The sequence below is a fragment of the Microcaecilia unicolor genome, chromosome 3 (genome assembly GCF_901765095.1).
Source record: "Microcaecilia unicolor chromosome 3, aMicUni1.1, whole genome shotgun sequence".
NCBI classification, from domain to species: Eukaryota; Metazoa; Chordata; class Amphibia; order Gymnophiona; family Siphonopidae; genus Microcaecilia; species Microcaecilia unicolor.
Genome location: NC_044033.1, coordinates 170,682,932 through 170,709,037, shown reverse-complemented (window position 1 = coordinate 170,709,037; position 26,106 = coordinate 170,682,932). Strand labels below are relative to the sequence as shown.

Below are 26,106 nucleotides of genomic sequence, written 5' to 3'. Positions count from 1 at the left end.
AGAAGACACTGGGACCAAAGCGAATAGAAAAACGAAATGGTCAGACAACAAAGGTAGAAAAAAGTATTTTATTCAGAATTTATTAATCGGAATATGTCAGCTTTTAGAAATGTGCATCTGTGGTATGGGAAAGGGGGTGGGAAAATACTATTGGAGAGGAAGAGGGAGTGCTGGGTAAGGAGGAAAGAAGGAAGGAAGGAAGGGAGAAAGAGCTGGCTTTTTTGGGAATAACCATAATGTATATGTATGAGATATCTCATACATATTCGTTATGGTTATTCCCAAAACAATGCCAGCTTTTGCTCCCTTCCTTTCTCCATATTAGCATAATTTGCATATACATATATGCAAATGAATATGCTAATATACCCCGCCCCTTCCTTTGCCCCCCCCCCCCCAAAATTAAACAGTCAAACTATGCCTATGTGGAAGCCTATTATTGTTCACTTTTCTTCAGGATTATCCTGGTACTGGTGTGTTGTTTCTCATTTCTTATTATTTGCTGTTGTACTGTGCATTTTTCTGGTGTTTGGATTTTCAATCAACTGCTTCTACAAATAAAAAAAAATTGGGGTTCATGCATTTACTGGTCAAATAAATTGCTTGCAGCGAAAAGAAATTCTCAGTTGTGAAAGTAATGATATGGCTTCTAGAACGTGTCATGTATATCTCACAAGTTCAGAAATAACTCATAAAACTGAGTAATCATTAATTTGATTGTGTATGATTGATTAAAGTCACTTGAGCCCCAGGCAGCATTTAGTTACCATGAGCCAGCCTCTCTAGAACAGCATTTTGTAGCTAATTTCAGAGGCATTCTTGGGAAGAAGCCAGTTGCACTATATTAACTTTTTAAAAAGGCTGTCAACTGCTAATTTTATTTTAATAGAAACACTTTATATTCAGGTGACTGTTTACCTTGACAATGAGTGTGCTTTTATTAATTTTTTAACCATAAAAATAAATAACTAGTTTGTCGGCCTCTATATAAAATTAAACTAATAATTCAAACCACAAAGCAAAAAAAAAAAAAAAGAAAGAAATCGCATTCAGCAACACACAAATGAATACTGACCTTCAAGCTGTTCTAGTACTCAAGGACTGAAAACTTTGGCCACTCAATTACCAGTGGCACCTATGACTTGCAGGCTCACAATTAACTGTGCGTTCATTATTCAAGTCGGATACTGTTTGTGAGCATGGAGGATAACCTTTTACGTCGTGCAGGTGGTTAAACAGAAATTTAGATCTATCTGTATAAAGCTACAGATATATATATAAGTACTGCCTTTCTAAAATCTCAAATTCTATGTCTATGCCAATTTATACACACAAACCTGCTAAGATTTCTGAATTAACTCCACTGGCTCTCTCTTACTGGTGTGGCTGGCTCTCTCTCTGTTACAGCGGTCTAGCAAATTATAATAAACAGTAAATAATTCTGAGTTAAAGATAGTTAGCAGTCTTGGAGGGTGTGCAGTTGAGAATGACACAGGGAAAAAAATTGTCCCCGTCCCCATGAGTTCTGTCTGCATCCCCACAGGCCCCATCTCCATCCCGTCCCCACAGGCCCTGTCTCCGTCCCCACCCCATCCCTGCAGGTTCTGTCCCCGTTCCCGCGCCATCCCCTTGGGCTCTGATCTCATCTGCAGAAGCCTCAAACACTTATGATTTTATATTTAAATCTTTTTATTAAAGTATAAAAAAAGGAACAATATGCTGTGCAACTGTTGTGTATAAGTTACAACTAGAAAACAATAAGAACAATGAGCAGCTAAAATAAACCCTCCTACCACCACCACCCTCTACCCTTCCAACCCTAACAATAGCTGACTTCTACTACCCCAAGGAATCCTAATCCACCATGTTAAAATGTCCTGGGGTACAAAATACAACCCGTTCTGCATGCCCTATGAAGCACTGTCAAGATTTTTTAATCTGTGAATGAATAAGAAGTCATTAACAATCTCAGGATTTAGTGTAGCTCTCCTGTCTTCCACAGTCCCTCCTGCAATAGAAGATGATTTCTTAGAAGATGTGCTGGTAGCAGGATGTACAGGATCCCCCATGCAAATTTTGCTAGCTGTGGCCAGCATGTTTGCTTGTTTTTCCAAAAAATAAAAATATTGTCATTTGCTTCAATTAAACATAAATAACAGTCCAGTTCATTAACAGGCTTCAAAGCAGAAAGTGACACATGGACAAAGTTTGTCCCTGTCCTAATGGGCTCTGTCCCTGTCCTCGTGTCATTCTCTGGTGTGCAGGAATAGATTTCTGGGAGATAAAAGTTAGCTAGTTTAGTGCTGCAAGTCTGGATCAAGAGCACTTTGGAGGAGACACAATCTATGAAAACATAGCACTGAATATAGGCGCCCCGTATAAGAGGCTTGGGGAGGGTAAGCCTCCCCAGCCCAATTGTGACCATCTCCTTGTGTTTCTTCTGCTGCCCGCCGTCTCCGTCGTCAGTGAGCATATTATTTTTTTCAATTCATTTTGGTCCCAGTGCCTCTCTTTTGCTTTCCTCTGTTTTTTCCTGTCTTTGCATTGTCTCTGTCGATTGACATTTCTTTTCTGTGTCCACCATCTATCTTTCCTCTACATCCCTATTTGTCCTGTCCAGCATTTCCCTTCTGTGTCTTCAGAATCACCATTCTACCTCTTTTCCAGTATCATTCTTCAGTGTTCCCATCGCCCCCTTTTTCTAGCATCGCCCCTCTGGGTGCCTATCTCCTCTTTGTCCTTATCTCACCTCTTTTCCAGTATCTGTCCCTATCCTCCCCCCATGTTCACCATCTTAAATAACTTGTCCAAAAGATAAGAGTAAGGGGTAAGAATAGACTTGAAAAAGGCTGGGAGCTCAAAATATAAACACATAACTTATGAGGAAAATAATGCAAAGGCAGGGCTTCTGGAACAAGCAGGGATTGGTACTGAGGTATGGAAAGACAGAAACAACATGATAGGAAAAAAATAGAAATAAAAAACCTTGCTATAATTATTCCTATTGTCTTTTTCTATCAGAAACCAGTGGCTTTCACAAAAAATACATGGTGGATACATGACTTGCAGTCTGTTTCTAAAGGAAGCAGATACGGAAAATTTGGAATTATCCTGTATTCACATGCTAGGCTTGTTGAGTTGCGCGCATTGTTGTGGAGTCTGTGCCGATATCGGCGCCGATCTTTAGGCATGCTATATAAAATCTGGGGGAAAGTGCTATCAAGAGTGAATATGCTCAGATACATATAAATGTGCAGCTGATACTGAGGACATATTAACCAAAAATGTATAAAACGAATGGAAAAAAGTGCTATAGAAAACAAACCAGTGAGGACAAAAACAACATAAATAAACAGCGTTTTACTTCAAAGTAATTTTGCAGCAATTTGGAAATACATTGCCAGTGTAACAGAGATAGCACTGAAGTAAACAGACCGGTGAGAAAATATTTTAACGTAAATAAATAACATCTATATGTTCCATCTTTCCTTATACCTTATGCTGTCTATGAAAATGTTTTATTATGTATTGTGTTGACACTGTAAGTAATATACTGTGCCGGACTTTGTATTGTTATTTAAATATTTTTACTGCTGTAATTGTCTACTGCTTATATCTGATTTATTTTTACTGTACACCGCCTTGAGTGAATTCCTTCAAAAAGGCGGTAAATAAATTGTAATAAATAATAAACAAATAAAAAGTTGACATTACCAGAAGATATGAAGGTAAGTTGGTGCATAGACTAATGGACATCTTATAGAAGTATCCTGTAGGAAAAGTAAGACAACATCTATGTTGGATGGGGAGAATCTGGCCAGGGACAGATTCTTCTATGTGGATTCCAGTGCGACAGAAGAAAATATATTGAAAAGGTCCAAGGAAAGCAATGTGAACGCATGGACTAGCAACTAAACTGCCATAAATACATCTGCTACTTGGCTTATTAAGATCTGGCATGGCTTCTATATGTCAAGTTATTAATTGACCCTTCATGCTATTTGAAAACTGTAAAAAGCAGATTTTTCATGTTTTTACTAAGAATGTGACTTTTTCATCCTAGAAGGAAATAAACTAACAGTGCAATAAGGGGGAAAACTGCTTAAAGGGAACAATAAAGAAAAAGTATGTAAATATAATAAAATGTTACGATGCCTTTAAGAATATTCCTCCTAATTCTACAAAAGTCGTCAAAATTTAGATGTGCAATTTAATTGAACAAGCAAATTAGCACCAATAATTGGCTTAACAAGCAACTATTGGCATTAATTAGATTTAATTGGTATATCCATGCCTACAATTTACGCGTGCTCTGAAATGTTGGAATGTAATTGTATTTTACATGCATTGCCTGTCACCTATTATTTCTCTGTGATTACTCTGTGACCTCTGATGTGAATTACTTAGAGAGGTCACACAGCTATGCAACTTCCTGTGGGGGTTAGATGCAGCAGATGCAGCACATGGAGCACATGGAGCTCATGATCTCTCCTAACCTGAGAGGATCTATGGTGGTGTGAGCATCCATTACCATCTAAGCACATGGAAGGAGCTGATAATACAAATGTATAGTAATATGTATATATAAGCCTGTCTGATTATAATCTAACTACAAACTGTGAGTAAACAGATGTTTTGTTACTTCAACTTTAAAGTGACTCAGCAGTGAATTATTCAGGGGTGAATGAGAGAGAGATGAAGAAAGAAATTAACATTTCTAAAGCTGAAGCTGTGTGTACTAAAATCTGCTAATTATTTACTACAAATAATCCAACAAAAGGGTTACGGGCCCAGGGTCCAGGAATTGAAAAAGAAGAGAAATATTACCAGGCAGAAAAAAGGCCACATTTTTCTCTTAAGTTTTAAAGGAAAGATTCAGTCTGTCTCTCTCTCCCCCCACACAGCAGACAGAAGGCTAAGAAAATGGCTGAGGGAGGAAATTCACCATTTTTCTATTCTCTCAAGGTGCCTAGATTAACTGAGTTTAATTATCAGAAGTGGGAATTAAGATTCATATGTCTCCTTCGAGCAAAAAGATTAGATATATGCTTAGACCAAGACAGAACAGCTGAAAATATGGCTGAATGGGACAGTGCAAACTATTATGTGAAGTGCATGCTTTTGGAAGCTCTCTCAGAGAAACAAGCCATATTAGTGGAGGGAAAAGATACACCAAAGGACATTTTATATAAACTGAGAACTATGTATGCAACTACATATGCAAAGCAGCAACCAATTTGGTTGGCAGAGTTGAATGAAACCAAATTAAGGGATAAAAGTAAATGTAATGATCACATTATGCATCTTATGTCTTCATTTCAAAAGTTAGAACTTTCAGGAATTCCCATGTGTGATGCATTGAAAAGAGCATTTCTTTTTACCTCACTATCAAAGAAGTTTGATGTTTTTAGGTCTGTAAATGAGGCCATTGAAGGGCAATCTTTGAACAGGCAACATCAAAACTAAGGCAGGAATGCATAATAAATGATTCTGAGGAGATGTGTTCTCAAAGCAAGTCAGAGAGAAATGAAACAAATTTCTTGGCAAAGAACAGAGGAAGGCGGAGCTATGGGAAAACTCCACCCAAGGGCAAGCTGATTTGCTACTCATGTGGAAAGGAGGGACATGTATCTAAATGGTGTAAGGAAACACAAAACACTCCCTCTAGCTCACCTAAGCCAATGGAACTAAAGAATTTTCAAACCAGGAAATGTATGAAGGACAAAGATAAACACAAGGGCTTTCTAATGGCAGAAAAATCTTTGACTATGGTAAATAATAATTCAAATGAAAGTACTTGGATTTTGGATTCGGGGAGCACATGCCATTTAACCAATTGTAAAGATTTCTTTCAGGAAATGTGTCCAGAGGAAGGTATTCTTAAAACTGCAAACGCAGGAACTGCTAAGATCCAAGCAAAAGGTATTGGATTCTTAAAATGCAAAGTGTCTAATGAAGTTAAAGAAATTCCTGTAAGTGATGTCTTGTATATTCCCCAAGCAGTTTGTAATATGCTTAGTGTATCTACATTAGATAAGAAGGGATTTGTGATTCATTTTGAAAACAGTAAGTGCACAATCTCTAAAAATGATGAAGTGTATGCTGAAGCTTTTATGCATAATGATGTTTATAAACTGAGCATTTCAGGTGAAGCCTCACATATGGCGCAAGTAAGGAAGAATGATGGTAAATGTAGTCTGGAAATCTGGCATCGCCGCCTGGGACATCGTGATTCTAAGGTGATCCAGGATCTTTACAGTAAGCAACTGGCCACCGGCATTCAGATAAGTGCAGATGCTGGTAATATGGAGAAATGCATAGACTGTGTTACTCAAAAAGGTGTGAGACCCTCATTTCCTGCATACACAGGAAATAGGAGTAATAAAGTGCTGGACTTAATACACAGTGACTTATGTGGACCGTTTAATATCCCATCATTGGGAAATAACAGATTTGTGCTAATATTCTTGGATGATTTCTCTAGATATTGTGTGGCCTATTTGCTGAAAGAGAAAAGTCAAGTCACAGACATGCTGAAGAAATACGTAGCCATGGTGAGCAATAAATTTGAAAGAAAACCAAAGGTTCTTCAGACCGACAATGGTGGTGAGTTCACTTCACAAAGCATGCGCACATTTCTAGAACAAGAAGGCATTCAGCATATCACAACAGTAGCTTATACACCAGAGCAAAATTCTGTTGCAGAGAGAAAATTTAGGTCACTTGTGGAAATGACCAGATGTATGCTGTCAGATAGCAATCTCCCTAAAAGACTATGGGGGGAAGCCATTCTCACAGCAGTGTACCTACAAAACAGAATGCCAACTAAAGGCGCTGAGCGCACACCACATGAGACATGGCATGGTAGGAAGCCAAACCTGTCACACATAAGAACATTTGGAAGTACAGCATATGCTCATGTACCAAAGCAAAGAAAGCATAAGCTGGATTCCACAACAGAAAGGGGCATTTTAGTTGGCTATGCTCCAGGACACAAAGGATATAGAATTTTGAATCTGAAAACTGGCATTGTTGGCATAAGACATGTTACATATTTTGATGAAAACAAAAGGGTTGATAAAGGCTGGATTATCCCAGATGAGCCTTATCATCCAGAATATGAAACTAGAACCATAATAGACATGCCAGTGTATATAAATGCCATACCAAGGCAGATGTCTGAAAGCAACTCATCTGTATCTAACGAGGAACAGGCAGAGGAAGCAGACACAGAAAGGATCATTGAAGAAGACAGTACAGTTGGAGAAGGGGAATCAATTGGAGAAGAACTCTCAGATTTAGAGGATGCGGAAAGGTCAGACCAACCTGTTGTCAGACGCTCATCCAGGGAAAACAAAGGTGTTCCACCCCCAAGACTGTCTTACCTAACAAAGTCAGCAGAAGCTCAAGAGCCCTTAACATGGGATGAGATTGAGAAAATGCCAGCAGAAGAAGCTGCTGAATGGCGTAAAGCTGCACAAGAAGAAATTGATGCATTGGATAAAAATAATACTTGGATTCTTACAAAATTACCTCCTGGCAAGAAAGCTATAGGATGCAAATGGGTATTCAAGTTAAAAAGGAATGCACAAGGAAAAGTGGAAAGGTATAAAGCAAGATTAGTCGCAAAGGGATATCTTCAAAAATATGGAGAAGATTTTGATGAAGTGTTTGCACCTGTAGTGAAACACACGACAATCAGAACACTTCTGAGCATTGCAGTCTCAAAAGGCATGCAAGTCAAACACATTGATGTGAAAACAGCGTTTCTTCACGGAGATATAACTGAAGACTTGTACATGGAACAACCAACAGGTTTCATAAATACAAAACAAAGACAGCTAGTGTGTAAATTAAACAAAGGTCTTTATGGATTAAAGCAAAGTGCAAAATGTTGGAATGATAAATTGCATGAAATATTGACAAATTTAGGATTTAAGCAAGGTGAAGCAGATAAATGTTTGTACACTAGGTGCACAAATGGACAATATGCATACATTTTAGCTTTTGTTGATGATCTGCTCATTGCAAGCAAAAGTGAGCAAGAGTACAAGGACATTGTAAAGTGTTTAAACCACAATGTTGAGATAAAAGAACTTGGTAATGTGTCATACTATCTTGGTATAGAAATTGAGAAACAAAATGATGGTTCTTATCTTCTAAGCCAGAAGCAGAAAATAAATGAGCTTATTGAAAGTTTAGGTATGCAAGATGCCCAAGTTGTAAGCACTCCCATGATCACTGATTTTCTGAAGGATGAAACAGTAAGAGAACCTTTACCAGATAACATCCAATATAGATCAGCCATAGGTAAGCTTTATATCTAGCTACCACATACAGGGCTGATATAGCAAATGCAGTAGGAATTTTGAGCAGAAGGGTCAGCTCACCTACCAAATCAGATTGGACTGCAGTTAAAAGGATGGTAAGGTATTTAAAGGGTACCATTGATTGTAAATTAAAGATTTCAGCCAATAGTAATCCAAAACTAATATGTTACTGTGATTCAGATTGGGCAGGGGATCATTCTAATTATAAATCCACAAGTGGATATGTGTTTATGTATGGAAATGTACAAATTTCATGGGCCAGTCATAAACAAAGTATTGTGAGTTTGTCTTCTACAGAAGCTGAATATGTGGCAGTATCGGAAGCGTGCAGAGAACTGATGTGGATTGAAAAACTTATGCTGGATTTTGGTATAGCTGAACAGAGACCAATCCAGATAATGGAAGATAATCAGAGCTGCATCCGACTGTCACAGAATGACAAGGTTCAGTCACGCACCAAGCACATCGCAACGAAATACCACAACGTGCGAGAGTTGGTGAAAGAAGGGGTCATCAGTCTACACTATTGTCACACCAGTGAGATGACAGCTGACATCATGACCAAACCGTTACCCAGAGAACATTTTGTGAATCTGCGTATAAAGCTTGGACTTTGTATGAATAAATAATTGCATGACAGTTATGCATGAGAAGGGGTTTGTTGGAATGTAATTGTATTTTACATGCATTGCCTGTCACCTATTATTTCTCTGTGATTACTCTGTGACCTCTGATGTGAATTACTTAGAGAGGTCACACAGCTATGCAACTTCCTGTGGGGTTAGATGCAGCAGATGCAGCACATGGAGCACATGGAGCTCATGATCTCTCCTAACCTGAGAGGATCTATGGTGGTGTGAGCATCCATTACCATCTAAGCACATGGAAGGAGCTGATAATACAAATGTATAGTAATATGTATATATAAGCCTGTCTGATTATAATCTAACTACAAACTGTGAGTAAACAGATGTTTTGTTACTTCAACTTTAAAGTGACTCAGCAGTGAATTATTCAGGGGTGAATGAGAGAGAGATGAAGAAAGAAATTAACATTTCTAAAGCTGAAGCTGTGTGTACTAAAATCTGCTAATTATTTACTACAAATAATCCAACATGAAAAAGGGGGTGTGGAAATGGGAGGGTCATGGACTTAGCAGTGGCATTCCTAAAATTAAAGCGCGTTGTTAGAATAACATTTGCACCACATTGCAGTTGGTGCAAACGGCTGCGCCTAATGTTAGGCATGATTCCTGGCCATGAGCTCGGGCCTAACTTAAAGCACGGTTTATAGACTAGCATTTTTTTCATCGCCAACTTTATGGGTGCCATATATAGAATCTAGCCCATTGTGTGTACATGTGAAAATTTATTTACAGTACGTCTCCTCGGCTCGACAGCACTTATTATGTTCCTTCTCGTGGCATTCAGAGCCTGCTGTTCAGAAGCATGTGGACATTCTTCAGAATGAAAACTGAGTTGTAAGCAATGTGATAAAACAACTGGCACATGTAGGATATTAAAGGATAACGCCAGGCAATGCACAGCCCGCTACTGAATTTCTTACCTGAAGCCAACGATTGGACATTCTTTGCAGATGTTGCACTTAGCTTGATGTTTTGCTGTCTCTGCTGCTGCCACCCGATGTAGCACTGGCAGCCACACCACTGACTGTGGTTCTAAGCGCATCCATTCTATGAACTCTATCACATTGATCTCTGGCTTATTTTGTGCCTGAAGAACAAAAAACAAAATAGTTTGTGAGTAAACATGCAGCTTACCCTCTTCCCTGCTTTCATCTTATGCAGTAAGTTACCACAGAGAGCAATAAGATGTTCTGTTGTGAGCAGAGGGAGAGATTAAAGATGTAATGTACTACTAATAGTTTTCACTTGTGAATATTTACAAAATTTGCATGTATGCAACCTCTCTCTCCCCTCCTTTTTTCCTTCTACCATCTGTGCTTTGTGCCATATGGGTGAGTGGTTCAGCTGTGTATACAGAATAATCTGTACTTCTTAAGCAACATGAAATGAAAAGCTAATTCACCTGCTCAAATTCCACTGTGTGCACTTCCTGGTGAGAGTGCAAAGATAAATCTCTCTCAAATTAGTCTGAAATACATTCCTTTTTGGGCTCCTAATGCACAGGAATACATTTCAAATTAATTTAAACTGAATGATGGGCATGTGGCAAAACAAAATAGTTCATTAATAGGGAATACTCTTAACTAAACCGGAGTTAACATTACAATCGTGACTCAAATATACTCCAGAAAATCAGTTTAACTATATTAAATTAAGTTTATTCATCGTACACATAATTATAGCGTATACCTTGAAAAATACTCACTCGGACCTCACACATACCACTCACATCTCTCATTCATTACTTTTGATGTTGCTGTTCTTATTATTATACGATACAAAAAAAACATAGTCCCTCAAGTAAATCAATGGCGAGGCATCAATTAAATATATACTTCCATGTCCATCATTGGAAACTTCTTCATAGTCCGTATTATTTTTCCAAACCCAGTATTTTCATATAAATCAAAGAAGTTTCACCAAGTTCTTTATAATCCAATTAAACTTGATGAAAACAGCAGATTCCCAAGTCTTGTTTCACATAATTATTTAATCTCCTGGTATTAAGGTTTCATCAGTGAAACAAACAAGCACAGTCTTCTCCATCATATGTTCCTCAATACGAAGCCATATTTCAATATCTTCATCAGGAGGAACAAAATAACTCCCTATAAACAAAAGTGTACACAAGGCCTGTCTGATCCAAATAAATATTAGCTCAATATCAACCAATATTAATCCTCACTGAATCCAAAACTAAATCGGAATACCTAACTCTTCTACTTCCAGAATTATAAAAGAAACAGATGCTCCCAGCATGTGAATGTCGTTAAAAATCCGAAGGTGTGATTACCATTCCACTTCCAAATTTATCCCCTCGGGGGCCACTAAGAGCCAAGAGAAAATAAATCTCTGCTTCTGAGTGATTAGCGCTTCACTAATATCACCACCTCTCCTTAAATTAACTTGACTTAATGCCGTAAAACATAGGTCATCAATTAAGCGACCAGTCTCTAGTCAATGAGCTACTAAAGGCGCTTCCATTCTCTTGTTTCTAATGTTACTTAAATGCTCAGCTATTCTCTGATTTAATTTCCTTTTCGTCTGCCCAGTATAGCATAGCCAATATGGACATATTATGCAATAAACCACCTGATGAGTATCACAGTTGGTTTCATTCCTAAAATAAAACTTCATAGCGGTCCCCAGAATGGGTAAATTATTGGTAGTACTAGTGAGAAAAAAGTTGCAATGCACAAATCTCCAACATGGGGAGTGTACACCATACAATTCCGTGAGGGTGGGACGCTGAGAGGGAAGGGAAGTGACAAGGAGGCAAGCCTACCTGCTGCTTTCACTGCCAGTTCGCCACTGTGACCGGGTAAAATAGAAGATTTCAATGCAGGGGACACGAATGGAAAGTCGGGGAGCTAAGGGCGGGCAGGTGGGGCTGGGGTTGGAACGATTTCGGGGGCAGGTGGAGGCTGGGGCAAGTCACTGAACATGGAAGGGAGGGAAAGGATAGGGGGTAAAGGAGAATCGCTGGACATGGAGGGGAGGGCAGAGGAGAATTGGTGAACATGGATGGGAGGGAAGGATAGGGGCAGAGGAGAATTGCTGGACATGGATGGGAAGGAAGGATAGGGGCAAAGGAGAATCGCTGGACATGGATGGAGGGCAGGGGAGAGAGGAGAATTGCTGGACAAGGACAGGGGCAAAGGAGAATCGCTGGACATGGATGGGAGGAGAGAGCAGGGGAGAGAGTTGCTGGACATGGATGGATGGAGGGGAGGGCAGGAGAAATGCTGGGCATGGATGGAGGAGAGGGAAGAAAGGAAGGAGATGCACATAAATGGAGAGGAGAGAGGAGAAATGTTGGACATGGATGGAGTGGAGGGCAGGGAAGAGAAATGTTGGAGGGAAGGAAACGGAGGAAGGAGATGCACAAGGATGGAGGGAAGGGAGAGAGGAGAAATGCTGGACATAGATGGAGGAGAGGGAAGACAGAGGAAGGAGATGCACATGGATTTAGGGGAGACGAGAAATTCTGGACACGGATGGAGGGGCAGGGACAGAGTTGAAATGCTGGACATGGATGGAGGGAAGGGAAGAGAGAGGAAGTGAGATGAACATGGATGGAAAGGAGGAGAGAGGAGAAATGTTGGACATGGATAGATGAGAGGGAAGAGAGAGGAAGGAGATGCATATGGATGGAGGGGAGGGAAGAATATGAAGGAGATGCATACTGACGGAGACGAGGGGAAGGGAAAAGAGGAGGAAAAACTGCTCATGGAGGGAGAAAAAAGGCAAAAACTGGATCCACTCTATACCTCCTCCAGTCAAGACTGCGGAGGACTCAGCTTTTACCTATGGATGTAGAGCAAGAAATGAAGAAGAATGGAGGAAAGTAAAGAAATAAATGGAAAGGAAGCCCTGGAAACTGAGTTAAGGGAACAGATAGCAGCAGAATCAGAGACTGGGACCAACATGATCAGAAAAACAAAGTCACTAGAGAACAAAGGTAGAAAAATCATTTTATTTTCATTTTAGTGTTTGGAATATGTCCAATTTGAGAATTTACATCTACTGTCTTTTTTTGCATTGGGTATACTGGAGTTGTAACAGCTTATAGAAATTATTTATAATGAAAAAAAAATCACAAGTTATTTTTTCTCCTATACTGGTATAGTATTTTCAATGATACCTGTTTATATGTGCCATGGATGGTATAAGGGGTGTGGCTACCATATGGGCGGAGCCATAGATGGTGATCTCACCCATAATGAGTATCGGTACCTTTTTTTTCTACAAAAAAGCACTGGTAATAACCAATTCATGCCATATCCACTGCCTGACCTTGTGGAATATTGGAACACAGCGCTTCTACGTCCAAAGTAACCAATAGAGCTTTGTCATTCTCAGTAAGCCTCACTTCATCCCATAGTTGAATGAAATGCATAGAATCCCTTACATATGCATCTGCTTGAGATACAAAAGGACGCAAAATCATATCTATATATTGAGAAAGAGGCTCTAATATTGAGCCTCTTGTAGACACAACAGGACGCCCTGGGGGATTTAAAAGGGATTTCTGAGTTTTTGGTCCGATATATATATATATATATATATATATATATATATATATATATATATATGGGATTTTTGGATGCTGACAACATAAACAATGAGATTCTTTATGGGACAAAACTCCTGCATCTGTAGCTCGAGCAACACAGTTCATAATCTCTTGTTGTAATTCATTTGTAGGATCATGATCAATGGCTCTATAATACTGTTCTTGCTGTAATTGAGCCATACCATCTTGGATATATTTAGCTTGGGCATAACCACTATGGCTCCTCCCTAATTTGTTCTTTGCACTATTAACAAATCATTATTAATTAATTCTTGCAAGCATTTCTGTTGCTCATGAGTCAAATTAGCTCTCCTATTCAAATTAGAACGCTCTAGGGTGGAAAGATCTTTTAATGCTAACCTTTGAAAAGCTATAATGACGCATCTGGATTATCTGGGGGGACCAATCTAGATTTATTATTACCCCGTAATGATGTCATTTCATACTCCACATTCTGCTCTCTAAAACAGACATGTAGTCTCAATTCTCTACAAAATCTATGTAATCCCTGACGTGTTGTGAACACAACATATTGCCCCGAAGGACAAAAGAAAGACCCCTATTTAAAATCTCTAATTGAGCAGATGTTAGTGTTACAGAAGAGATATTAATAACATTACTGTATTCTTGGGTTCGCCTCCCATTCTGGGTGCATCTACTCTCTGTTCCACATCTATACCTTCTAAAGATTGATTTGGCACACATTCAAAAGAGCTAGACACACACACACACACACACACACACACACACAGTGGGCCCGATATTCAGTCATTTAACTGGTTGACAACAATTGCTGACCGGTTAAATCGCGCATAATTTGCTATCTGTGAATATTCAGCAGGAGATAACCAGTTATTTCTGCTGGATATTCGTGATTAGGAGCGGGTCACACTTAGGACCTGATATTCTGGGATAACCAGGCAGTTAGTGCATAAACAGGACCACATAAATAGCTGTTCTACCTCTATGCATTAACCGATGGCTGGTTAGTGTTGAATATCGACTGGTGGCCAAAATTGAAACTAGATATTCAATGTAGATGGAGCTGACAGCATGGGTAGGCAAAGGAGAAGTGGAAGCCCAGCGGTCCAACCTGAAAGCTGCTATAAATATTGCAACACTTCTTTATACATGGAAAGTAAACAAAAACAAGAGAAACAGTAAGCCTATATGGTTCTCCAAACAAGTGTCAAAAAAAAAAGTAAGGACGAAAAAGGCTGTCTTTAGGAAATACAGAAGAACACAAGACAATCATTGAAAAATTATCAGATTAAGCAAAGAGGGAAATACCGCTAGCAAAAGCAGAAGTAAAAATGGCTAAAGGTGTACAGAAAGGTGATAAGACCTACAGAGTGATGAGAAGTAAACAAACATGCTAAACAAATACTTCTCTTTGGTGTTCACGGAAGAAAAACCTAGAGAAGGACCGGGATCAGTGCCAAGGGTACATCTGGGAACGGAGTGGATATTGAACCTTCATGGAAGAAAGTGTTTATAAACAACTTGAAAATCTGAAAGTGGTCAAAGCTATGGGGCTGTATGGGATACATCCCAGGATACTGAGGGAGCTCAGAGAAATTCTGGCGGGATCTCTTAAGGATTTATTTAATAGATCTTTAGAAATGGGAGAAGTTCCGTGGGGTTGGATATGAGGGGATATGGTCCACAAAAGCGGGGACAGGAAAGAAGTGTGAAACTACAGGCCAGTAAGCCTTACTTCGGTGGAGTTGCTGCTGAAGGAAAAGATAGTTAAATTTCTAGAATCCAGTGGGTTGCAGGATCCAAGGCAACATGGCTTTTTTACTGGCTGACCAAAGAAATGAATGAATGATATGTGCTAGATGTAATATACTTGGATTTCAGCAAAGCTTTTGATACAGTTCCTCACAGAAGACTCATGAATAAGCTGAGAGGGCTGAACTTAGGACCCAAAGTGGTGAACTGGATTGGAAACTGGTTGATCGACAGGCGGCAGAGGGTGGTAGTAAATGGAATCCACTCAAAGGAAAGGAAGGAGTGCCACAGGGGTCAGTACTGGAAACAATTCTGTTTAATATATTTGTGAGAGATATTACTATATGGGTTAGAAGGAAAGGTTTGCCTTTTTGCAGAAGACACGAAGACAGCCAATAGAGTGGACAGAGTAGAAACCATGAGAAGAGATCTAAAAATTAGAAGAATGGTCAAAGGTCTGGCAGTTAAAATTTAATTAATCAAAAATTCAGGGTTATTTAAATTAAAACTAGAGTCACTAGTATAAACCTATTGATTAAACTCAAGATAATCATATCAAATATTTGCTCCTCCTGATGAAGCAACTGGTGAAATGGAGTCCCCCATAGTGGAGTGCAGCTGAAGATTATCTTATATTGTTATTTAAAGTTCAGTCATTCACACATCTATTGACACTGGATTTACAGTTTTTTGTGATGAGGCTTTGATTGCAGATACACAACAAGGCTGGCAGCTTTCTGAAGTGAATTGGAACTGTTTCACATTCCTCCCTGCAGTGATAAAGAAAGAGATTTAAAGAAGGAACTGTAGCTGGATGGCCTGAGGACATGCAGAGGGAGAAGGAAAGTGATATTTTTTGTTGATTAAGGAAAGTTCAATGAACACTAAGCAAGTTGTGGTCTGGCCTGCTTAGAGAGCTAACTAAGCTGTTATAAAAAGCACTGATTCACTATTAATGAAAAACCTGTATGTGGGTGGCTGGAGATGAATGAATGGTTTTAGTTCTATGTTTAATGATTTGTAATAAATAAAAAACATTTGATATGATTAACTAGAGTTTAACTAATAGGTTTTAGCTAAAATTTAATGCCAAGAAGAGCAGAGTGATGCACTTGGGATGCAGAAATCCAAAGAAGATGAACCAGATAAAAGGAGAGGGATTGATAAGTACAGCTCAGGAGAGGGACCTTGAAAAGTGACAAAAATGGTACGGGGTTTGCATCACAAGACGTATGAGGAGAGATTTAAGGAACTGAACACGTATACCTTGGAGGAACGGAGAGACAGGAGAGATATGATACAGACATTCAAATAATTGCAAGCCATTAATATATACACAAATTTTTTCCAGAAGAGGGAAGGTGGTAGAACTAGAAGACATGAACTGAGGTTGTAGCGGGATCGACTCAGGAATAAAGTCAGGAAGTACTTTTTCACGCCGAGGGTGGTAGATACCTGGAATGCTCTCCCGAGTGAGGTGGTGGAGATGAATTCGGTAACGGAATTCAAAAATGCATGGGATAAGCACAAAAGAATCCTGTATAGAAGGCATGGAACCAAACAAGCTTAGGAGTGATTAGATGGCAACACCAGTAATTGGGAAACAAAGCCAGTAATGGGCAGACTTCTATGGTCTATGCCTTGAAAATGGCAAGGACAAATCATGATCAAGTAAGCCACATTGAGCCTGCAAATAGGTGGGAAAATGTGGGATACAAATGCAATAAATAAATAAATATGTAGTTTATATCATACTTTATGAAGTGAGTCATCATGTTGGGAAGACTGGATTAATTGTACAGGTCTTTAACTGCTGTCTACTACTATGTTACTATGTAATGCCGGTCGCTAGAAACAGCCTGGCATTGAATATCTGGGTTCAGCACTGGTGGCGGGTTTTAACCGCTCTGCCCACTGCTGGCTGAAAATCAGGGGGAGTAGGTTTCTGTGCTTCTGGTGAAAAGAGACACCTATAAATTAAGGTTTCTTTTTAAAATTTGGGTTGGAGTGGAGAATTCCACTGGTATAAATGTATCTGTGTACATTTTAAGTGAACGGAGGCTTTCAGCCCGAGGAATCTGCCTAGCTAGCTATTAAGCTATCTGGGCAAATTATTTTGAAAACTGTCTTACATAAGAATAGTCATACTGGGTCAGACCAACGGCCCATCGAGCCACATAGCCTGCTTCTAAAAGTGGCCAATCCAGGTCACAAGTACCTGGCAGAAACCCAGGGGTCCTTTTGCTAAGGTGCACTGAAAAATGGCCTGCGGTAGTGTAGACGTGTGTTTTGGGCACGCGCAGAATTATTTTTTAGCACACTTACAATAAAATTGCTTTTTAAAATTTTTGCTGAAAATGGACATGGGGCAAAATGAAAATTGCCGCGCGTCCATTTTAGGTCTGAGACCTTACCGCAAGTCATTGACCTAGCGGTAAAGTCTCATGTGGTAACCGGGCGGTAATGGTCCATGTGTGTCAAATTCCACTTGACGCATGTAGGTGCCGTGCGTCAGAAAATAAAAAATATTTTTCAGACGCGCGTAGCAGATGTGCGCCAAAATTGAAATTACTGCAAGGGCCACGTGGTAACAGGGCAGTAACTCCAATTTGGTGCGAGTACTTTTGGTACTTTGGTCAAACTGGGGAAACAAAAGGACTTATACAGGAAAGACATTATAGGCAATATGAGAATTCTGTAAGACACTAATTCATACAATTAAATAGCATAACTTTCTTTTTCAACCTTAATTATAAAAAATCCTGTACAATAAAATGTCAGTCAGTCTACTGTACAGTCTATTTTGTTCCTACAAATCCTCTTGAGATTCCTGAGACATTAGCCAACAGCTCAGAAATAATCACTGTAAATTGGAAAATGAGTTTTATCAACCTGAGATTTACTTTGAACTTTTATATTTGGTTAAATTTCAATGCTCTGTTTTCCTTTCTTTGTTAGCAAAACACATCGAGCTAGGATTGATTAAAATCCACTATCACATTAGCACACAATAACATGTGTTAATGGTGGTAGTGCATGTTAGACTAGATCTAGCCCTTAGTGTAGAGCATCACACAGACTGAAGAAGGCCAACAGCAAGGAGAATCACCATTTCCACAACATCCACAGCATGTGGACTGTAAGCAAATCACCATGCTGTACAAATTGTTTGCATGTTAGGAAGTTAGCAATAGACTAACTTCCTAACATGCAAACACAAAACTACCACCAGTAATACTCTCTCACGCTGCTGAGATTAAGACGTTTCCTGTTAGGAGGAACAAACTGCTCTTCATAGGACCAAGACGACTTCAGGCACTTTAGATAAACGAAGGACTATGCATACGAGGAAAGTTGAAATCAAATTATGAGACGCATAAAACATAAATGGGAGAAATGCGTCAACCTAATAGCCAAGTGACAGGACCATGTGGAAGGATTCGTTTGGGGAGTTTGTTTCTCCAGCTTGCAAGGGCAGGAAATGGTATGGAGAAACTCTCTTACATGGTAGTTAGGATTTTGTCCAGTGCATCCCAGGATGCATTGCGTGGGGCAGGGTGCTGCCATTTTGAAGGTGGCAGCCCAGAGAAGCAGGAGCGAGTGTGCATCACTCCTGCTTCCAATGAAAGGTATGGGGGATGGGGTGGGCTAGGCTACTACTTATACCATCAGGGCATGGCACGTGATTTGGGGGATGACAATCAGGCTATTCTGTGGAGGGGAAAGGGACTGGATCACCAGAGCATTTTAGGGAGGCTGGGGCTGATGCTCATGCCCGGAAAGTCCATTAGACCACCATGGCTTTTTAGGGGGACTGGGGCAGGGTGGTCAGGTTTGAGGGACAGAAGAGGTGCTGCACAGGTACATCTTCTCTCAACCGACCCTTCTAATGTTGCTCTGGATCTGGCGGAAAGTTTTCTGTGCTAAACACGCTTGGAAAGTTGCTTTTTAAACTTTTTTTTATAAAGAATGGCTGCAGGGTAACTAATGACCGCATTTAAATGTGGTCTGCGCTAATGGTTTCAGTGCTTGCGCTGAAAGCATTAGAGCATTTGGTGCACAATAACATGCATGCAAACCTAGCACTAACCCCCTTTTAGCACTGGAATTAGTTTTGAGTATTGACCTCAGAAAGAGAACTGTCCATACAGCAGCTATCCACGAGAGGGAGAGGGAATACAGGCTGAGATAAATCACCAGGTGACGAAGGCTTACCGTACCATATCCCCAGCTGAGGAAATTTAGGTAGAGAATAAAGCTATATCAAATAAAGGTAAGGCAGGTGGTCGCAGGGTAGGAGAACAGAATCATAAGTATCTACAGTTTTAATACACAAATCTTTCAAATAATTTAAGCTTAGACAAAAAGCATTATTTACATGTTGGAAGCAGCTGCGAACGCTGGGCTCTATGTTACTACCCCCAAAAGCTGCCACTTCTCCAAGCTGTCGAGGGACTTGAATAGCATCGTGAAGTAACAGGCCAAGCTGTCTCTGGTCACATGTGTCTCCAGACCCGGCCACTTCCTGAAACAAACCTGCAATGGAGAAAGTAGTGGTAGTTGAAAAGGTAAAGTCATCTAATCTTAGGTAAGGCGTATAATATTTTTATCTACCCTAGTCCACCCTTAAAAGAATAGAGGCTTACTGTATGAAGTTACCTGGGAAAAACAGTGGATGAAAGCATTATTCCTAAAACATAACCATCTCAGATCTGGGTATTAACACATCATTAAAATAACATTTTCCTAGGTCCTCTGTATAACACTGCAGACAAGGTAAATAAGCTAAATCAGATTTGGCTAATAAATGGTTGGTTTATCCAACTGTCTAGACTATACTAGCCAGAACGTCTACAGCACGGGTTTGTCCAAATTCAATCCTTGAGGGTTGCAAACAGGTCAGGTTTTCAGGATATCCCTAATCCATATGCATGACAAAGATTTGCACACCCACTACCTCCACTGAATACAGACCTCTCTCATGCGTAGTCATTAAGGATATCCTGAGAACCTCGTCTACTTGTAGCCCTAGAGGACTGAACTTGGACAAGCTTGGTGTAGCCAGTGATGGTGGTTGATCTGAAATGTTATTCTACATAAAATTAAGTTTAACACCAGATACAGCAGTCACCATGTGTACTATTTCAACCCTGTTTAAATCAAAATGCACAAACAGTGGATCCAAAAAAGTCCTCTCACAGTTGGTGTCTTTCTGAACAAGGTCTTTATTCAAGTCAATAAAATCAACCCGACACGTGACGTGTTTCGGCCATAAAGGCCTGTGTCAGGGGTCTATTGATCTTTGATGCAAAAAAAAAAAACCTTGTAAAGCAGATGACTCGCAGTCAATTATAGGTAAACCGGTTTATTTTAGACCGGCACGTGTCGTTTGACAGAGATTGCTGCAGCAGCATTTTGCATACGATATCTCTGTTTACCTATAATTGACTGTGAGTCACCTGATTTACAAGGTTTTTTTTACATCAAAGATCAATAGACCTCTGACGCAGGCCTTTACGGCCGAAACACGTCACGTGTCGGGTTGTTTTTATTGACCTGAATAAAGACCTTGTTCAGAAAGACACCAACTGTGAGAGGACTTTTTTGGATCCACTGTTTGTACGTTTGTCTTCGTTTCTCCTGTGGAGAGATCACCTTCTGTGGGTGTTTGCTTCGTTAAATCAAAATGCTTCATTTACTAATAAGTAGGACAATTAGACACACATGCAACAAAATTAATTTCTGAAAACATTCAAATTAAATAAAAAGACACAAAGGGCCTGATATTCAGACCGTGGGAGGAAGTTGGGCTGCCTCCTGTGGTCAGCACTGAGCCCAGATATTCAATGGCCTTTGCTCATGTGCATGCCCACTAGCAAAATATGAGCTGTATGGAATATACTTTTCCTCTAGTCAATATTCTACATAGGATCATTTATGTGCGTAAGTACCCTCTCACACATGAAAGTGACTAGAATTACACCATTTATACATGTCCTTGCCATTTAAAACTAAACAGATCTTTACAGAATAACCCCACATTATTTGTATTGGCAGAGAGTGCATTACTCATAAAACTTTTTTTTAAATCACTGTGACCATTGAATCTCCCTTTCAGTTCACCCAGCTTTATCTTCCTCACCTTTACATCAGATCCAGTCAGCCAACCCTCCAATCTGATCCTCCACAAGATCACCAGCCCATCCAATCCTTGCCACATATCACTGACTCTCCCATTCGATCCTCCCTGATCTACCCTCCCCTGAACCCCCTTTCAATTATCAAAGCAATCCTTCATAGACTGGTCTACGGAGCAGGAGCAGAACCCCTCTATCCTGTCCTATTGCTCCCATCTGACAAAAAGGTCAAAGCCAACATTTTGAACCTCGGTGGCAATAGGACAGTAGTGGAGGGGCATCGTTCCTGTCCAATACATTACACTACCCTCGGATCACTTAACTATGGTAAAGGGGTGGGGAACAGATCTTCAGCTATGAATGGGGGGAGGTTATTGACTGGGAGGATCAACTGGAGTTTTGGGTGACCTTGTTGGGGGGGGGGGGGCTCAGATTGGATTTGGTTTTAAGGGTCAGTTTGGAGGGTAGGAATGGGTGGACAGAAGGCGGGAAACCTCCACTTGCTGTAAGTTTTCTTTCTTTCTTTTTTTTTTTTTTTTGGTTATGGCCAGCTGCCAAACTAGCAGCAGCACGGCTATACTTAACACTACCACTTGAGGTGGCTTTAAAGGCCTACATTATTAGAAGTAACAGCATGTGGCAATACAATGCATACTGTTTGTGCTGGCCACACCCTATGTCCAGCCATAACCTACTCAGATCACCTCAACTCTTACTAAAACAAGAGGATTTTTTTTTACCATGCAGTCTGATTTTAGTGTGCCATAGTTCATAGCCTAAGTCCGCACTAACAGCTACTGCATGCTAAAAAAAACACCCAAGCTAACTGCTTAGCACTATTTGGTCAACATCTTCCCTATAAGCTAAAAAGTACCTGCGGAATGCTCAGTATTTTTGACTCAACCACAGACTTCATCATACCCCTTCGACCTCCAACCTCAATGAAACTACACCTTCAATAATTACTTAGCAGTATGGTTCCATTTATAATTTTTCAAATAGTGGAATAACATTTCCTGAAAATCATGTTTCAATAATTCCATAAAAGAAGTGATAAGAACAATTTTATTATACTGATTATAAGTTCTATTCATCGTTAAAAGCCTGCTCTAGAAATTGTTTTTTTTAGGTAGGATTGCAAATTTAGGATCAATAATCCGTGAATCTGTTTGTAGAAAGAAAAACAGAATATATATTGAAATGAGTCAGAGGGTGTAAATGCAACAACCTATGTGGGTGTAATAACAATCAAAAAGTACCACATACTTATAAAATGCATTTTAACTTCACTGCTGTATCAGAGACAGTGGAATGTACAGCCTGAACAAAACATTAAAATGTTCATATTTTAAAAGCAAATTACATGCATTTTCAAGTTCTTTCCAGGGTCTGAAGTGCAGAAATCTTATGCTACAATTCACTATGGTATTGGAAAAGCACTGCATAAATGGTAACAGAGTAAGATTGTAAGGCCCTGACTCTCAGCAAAACTGCAGTTTAAGTCTGCCTTATTGGCCTGCTTTTTTTGTTCAGTGGAATGCCAAGTAGCTGTTTCCTATAATATTTGTCTATTTGGAATCTGCATTCATTTGAAAAAAAAAAATTCTCTCTCATTTTAAAAATTAAACAATAAATTAAACCCAGATTATCAACATTTTGTCATATCATCAACAGCACACAGTGGGACTCTTAGTAAAGTGTGTTACGCACTTTGGGCCCGATTCTATAAATGGCGCTGAAAACTTTAGTGCTCAGTGATTTTCTAGCCCTTTGGGATGAGCACTCTTTATAGAACATTGAATACCAAATTCAGCGCTGTCCTCAACTCTGTGTGCTGACTTCGGTGCTCAGCTTTGGGCACGAGCTGAAACCTGGTATAAATCCTGGTACACAAGTTAGGCACGGATTCTCACTAATCTGTAGCGCTCTGGCTCATCTTTTGTGAATGCCTCTGATCCGCCCACCATGGCTCATCCCCTTTTGAGTTGCATACTAGAGAATGACACAGGGACAAAGTTTGTCTCCGTTCCCGTGGGTTCTGTCTCTGTCCCCACTCCATCCCCGCAGGTTATGTCTCTGTCCCCGCCCCATCCCTGCAGGTTCTGTCCCCGCCCCGTGGGCTCTGTCCTCATCTGCAGAAGCCTCGAACACTTATGATTTTATATTTAAACCTTTTTATTAAAATACTAGTAAAAAAGGCCCGTTTCTGACACAAATGAAACGGGCGCTAGCAAGGTTTTCCTCGGAGTGTGTATGTGAGAGTGACTGTGTGAGAGACAGAGTGAAAGTATGAGTGTGTGTGTGTGAGAGAGAGAGTGAGTCTGGGTGTGAGTGTGTTTGTGAGAGTGTGTGTGTGTGAGAATGAGAGTGTGTGCAAGTGTGTATGTGAGACACAGTGTGAGAGAGTGTGTGTGTGTGCGAGAGAGAGAGTGTGTGTGAGGCACAGATTCTCTGTGAGAGTGAGTGTATGAGACTAAGCGAGTGTGTGAGTGACTGTGTGGCACATAGAGAGTGAATGTGATACATTGTGAGACAGAGTGTGTGAGAGTGAGAGTCAGAAAGACATTGTATATGAGAGAGAGAGTGTGAGCCTTGCCCTCCCAATCCATGCCCATCTGTCCCCTGCCCCCTCCATTCATCCTTTTCCAGCAATTCCCCTCTCTCCCTGAGCCCTGCCCTCCCAATCCATGCCCATCCATGCTCCTCTGTCACCTGCCCCCTCCATTCATCCCTATACAGCAATTCCCCTCTCTCTCTGAGCCCTGCCCTGCAATCCATATCCATCCATGCCCATCTGTCCCCTCCATTCATCCCTATCCAGCAATTCCCCTCTCCCTGAGGCCTGTCCTGAAATCCATATCCATCCATGCCCATCTGTCCCCTCCATTCATCCCTATCCAGCAATTCCCCTCTCTCCCTGAGCCCTGCCCTCCCAATCCATGCCCATCCATGCTCCTCTGTTCCCTGCCCCCTCCATTCATCCATTTCCAGCAATTCCCCTCTCTCCCTGAGCCCTGCCATCTCAATCCATGCCCATCCATGCTTCTCTGTCCCCTGCCCCCTCCATTCATCCTTTTCCAGCAATTCCCCTCTCTCCCTTCCATGATCCCCCCTCGCATCCATGCTCTTCTGTCTCCCATGTCCCAGCCTGTCCCGCCCTCTTCGCATCCTTGCTGTCGTTTCTCCTCTGCCCTCCCGCTCCCATTGTTCAACTGCCCACCCTCTTCTCTCCCCCCAACATCCTTTTTTTTTTTTTTTAAATTTACCTCCGTGGCGGCGGTTCCGGCAGCGCAGCGTTAGGGAAGGAGGCGGCGCTCCCGACGTCTAGCCTTCCCTTCGCTGTGTTCCGCCTTCTTCTGACGTCATCCTTGACGTCAGAAGAAGGCGGAACACAGCGAAGGGAAGGCTAGAGACGTCGGGAGCGCCGCCTCCTTCCCTGACGCTGCGCTTTGTTTGTTTTTTTTTCCGCCCTCGATGTCATGACGTTTGACGCGAGGGCGGGGCAGAGACGGCTGGCAGCCTGGCTGGCTTCACACCACGAATCCACGAACCCTTCAAGTAATGTTTGAGTGACTTCAGAACGTTGTCTTCAGAACGTTCACGGTGCGTTTTATTATATTAGACTAGTAAAAAAGGCCCGTTTCTGACACAAATAAAACAGGCGCTAGCAAGGTTTTCCTTGGAGTGTGTATGTTTGAGAGAGTGTGTGTGAGAGTGATTGTGTGTGAGAGAGAGAGAGTGTATGTGAGTGACTGTGTGTGAGAGAGAGTGAATGTGCGAGTGTGTGTGTGTGTGAGAGAGAGTGTGTCTGTGAGAGTGTGTGTGAGAATGAGACTGTGTGCAAGTGCGTATGTGAGACACAGTGTGAGAGAGAGAGTGTGTGTGTTTCAGATACAGTGTGTGCAACACACAGACTCTTTGTGAAACTGAGTGTATGAGACCAAGAGAGTGTGTGACTGTGTGACACATAGAGAGTGAATGTGATACAGTGTGAGATATATAGTGTGTGAGAGTGAGAGAAAGACATTGACTGTGAGAGAGAGAGAGCGTGTGAGAGAGGGTGAGTGTGTGACAGAGATACCTCTCCCCCCCCCCCCCTCTCTCTCTCTGGTGTCAGGCCCCCTCCCTCCCTCTGTCTGGTGTCAGGCCCCCCCTCTGTCTCTCTGGTGTCTGAGCGTTACTGTGCAGGACGCTGAGCTCTGACTGTGCTTCAAGGAACTGACCAATCCTATTTAATAGAATGCACCTCCAACATTCTGAAGCCGAGAAACCTCGTGTGGTTGGTCACTTCTGCTTGTGACAAACCCGGAAGTACGTGATATCAATTCAGGAGATGGATACAGAGAGCAGGAATGCCTCAGCCATGCAGTCAGCTTCAGAATGTTGGAGGTGTGTTTTATTATATAGGATAAAAAGGAACAATATGCTGTGCAACTGTTGTGTATAAATTACAAATAGAGAACAATAACAATGAGCAGCTATTATAACCCTCCTTCCCACCACCACCCTCTACCCTTCCAACCCCAACAATAGGTGATTTCTACTCTAATGTCCCAACCTAACCTGATCATCACCACTCCCATTTCTGTTCTGACTATGATACCGACCTCATCATTGGTTTTACTTACGCCAGCTCTCCATTCCCCCTCTACTCATCCCAACCATCTCCTCTCCATTCTCTCC

At 40.9% G+C, this 26,106-nt stretch overlaps 1 protein-coding gene across 7 annotated transcripts in view; it reads right to left on the bottom strand.

Moving 5' to 3' along the window:
- Nucleotides 1–26,106, bottom strand: part of LOC115465822 (utrophin-like) — a 1,296,369-nt gene that overhangs the window by 149,952 nt on the left and 1,120,311 nt on the right. For all 7 annotated transcript variants that reach the window (XM_030196568.1, XM_030196575.1, XM_030196573.1 and 4 more), the window contains 2 exons: nt 19,665–19,822; nt 9,897–10,063 (listed from right to left, as the gene is read on the bottom strand). In XM_030196568.1, coding sequence (XP_030052428.1) covers nt 9,897–10,063; nt 19,665–19,822 — 325 coding nt within the window. The remainder of the gene's footprint in view (nt 1–9,896; nt 10,064–19,664; nt 19,823–26,106) is intronic.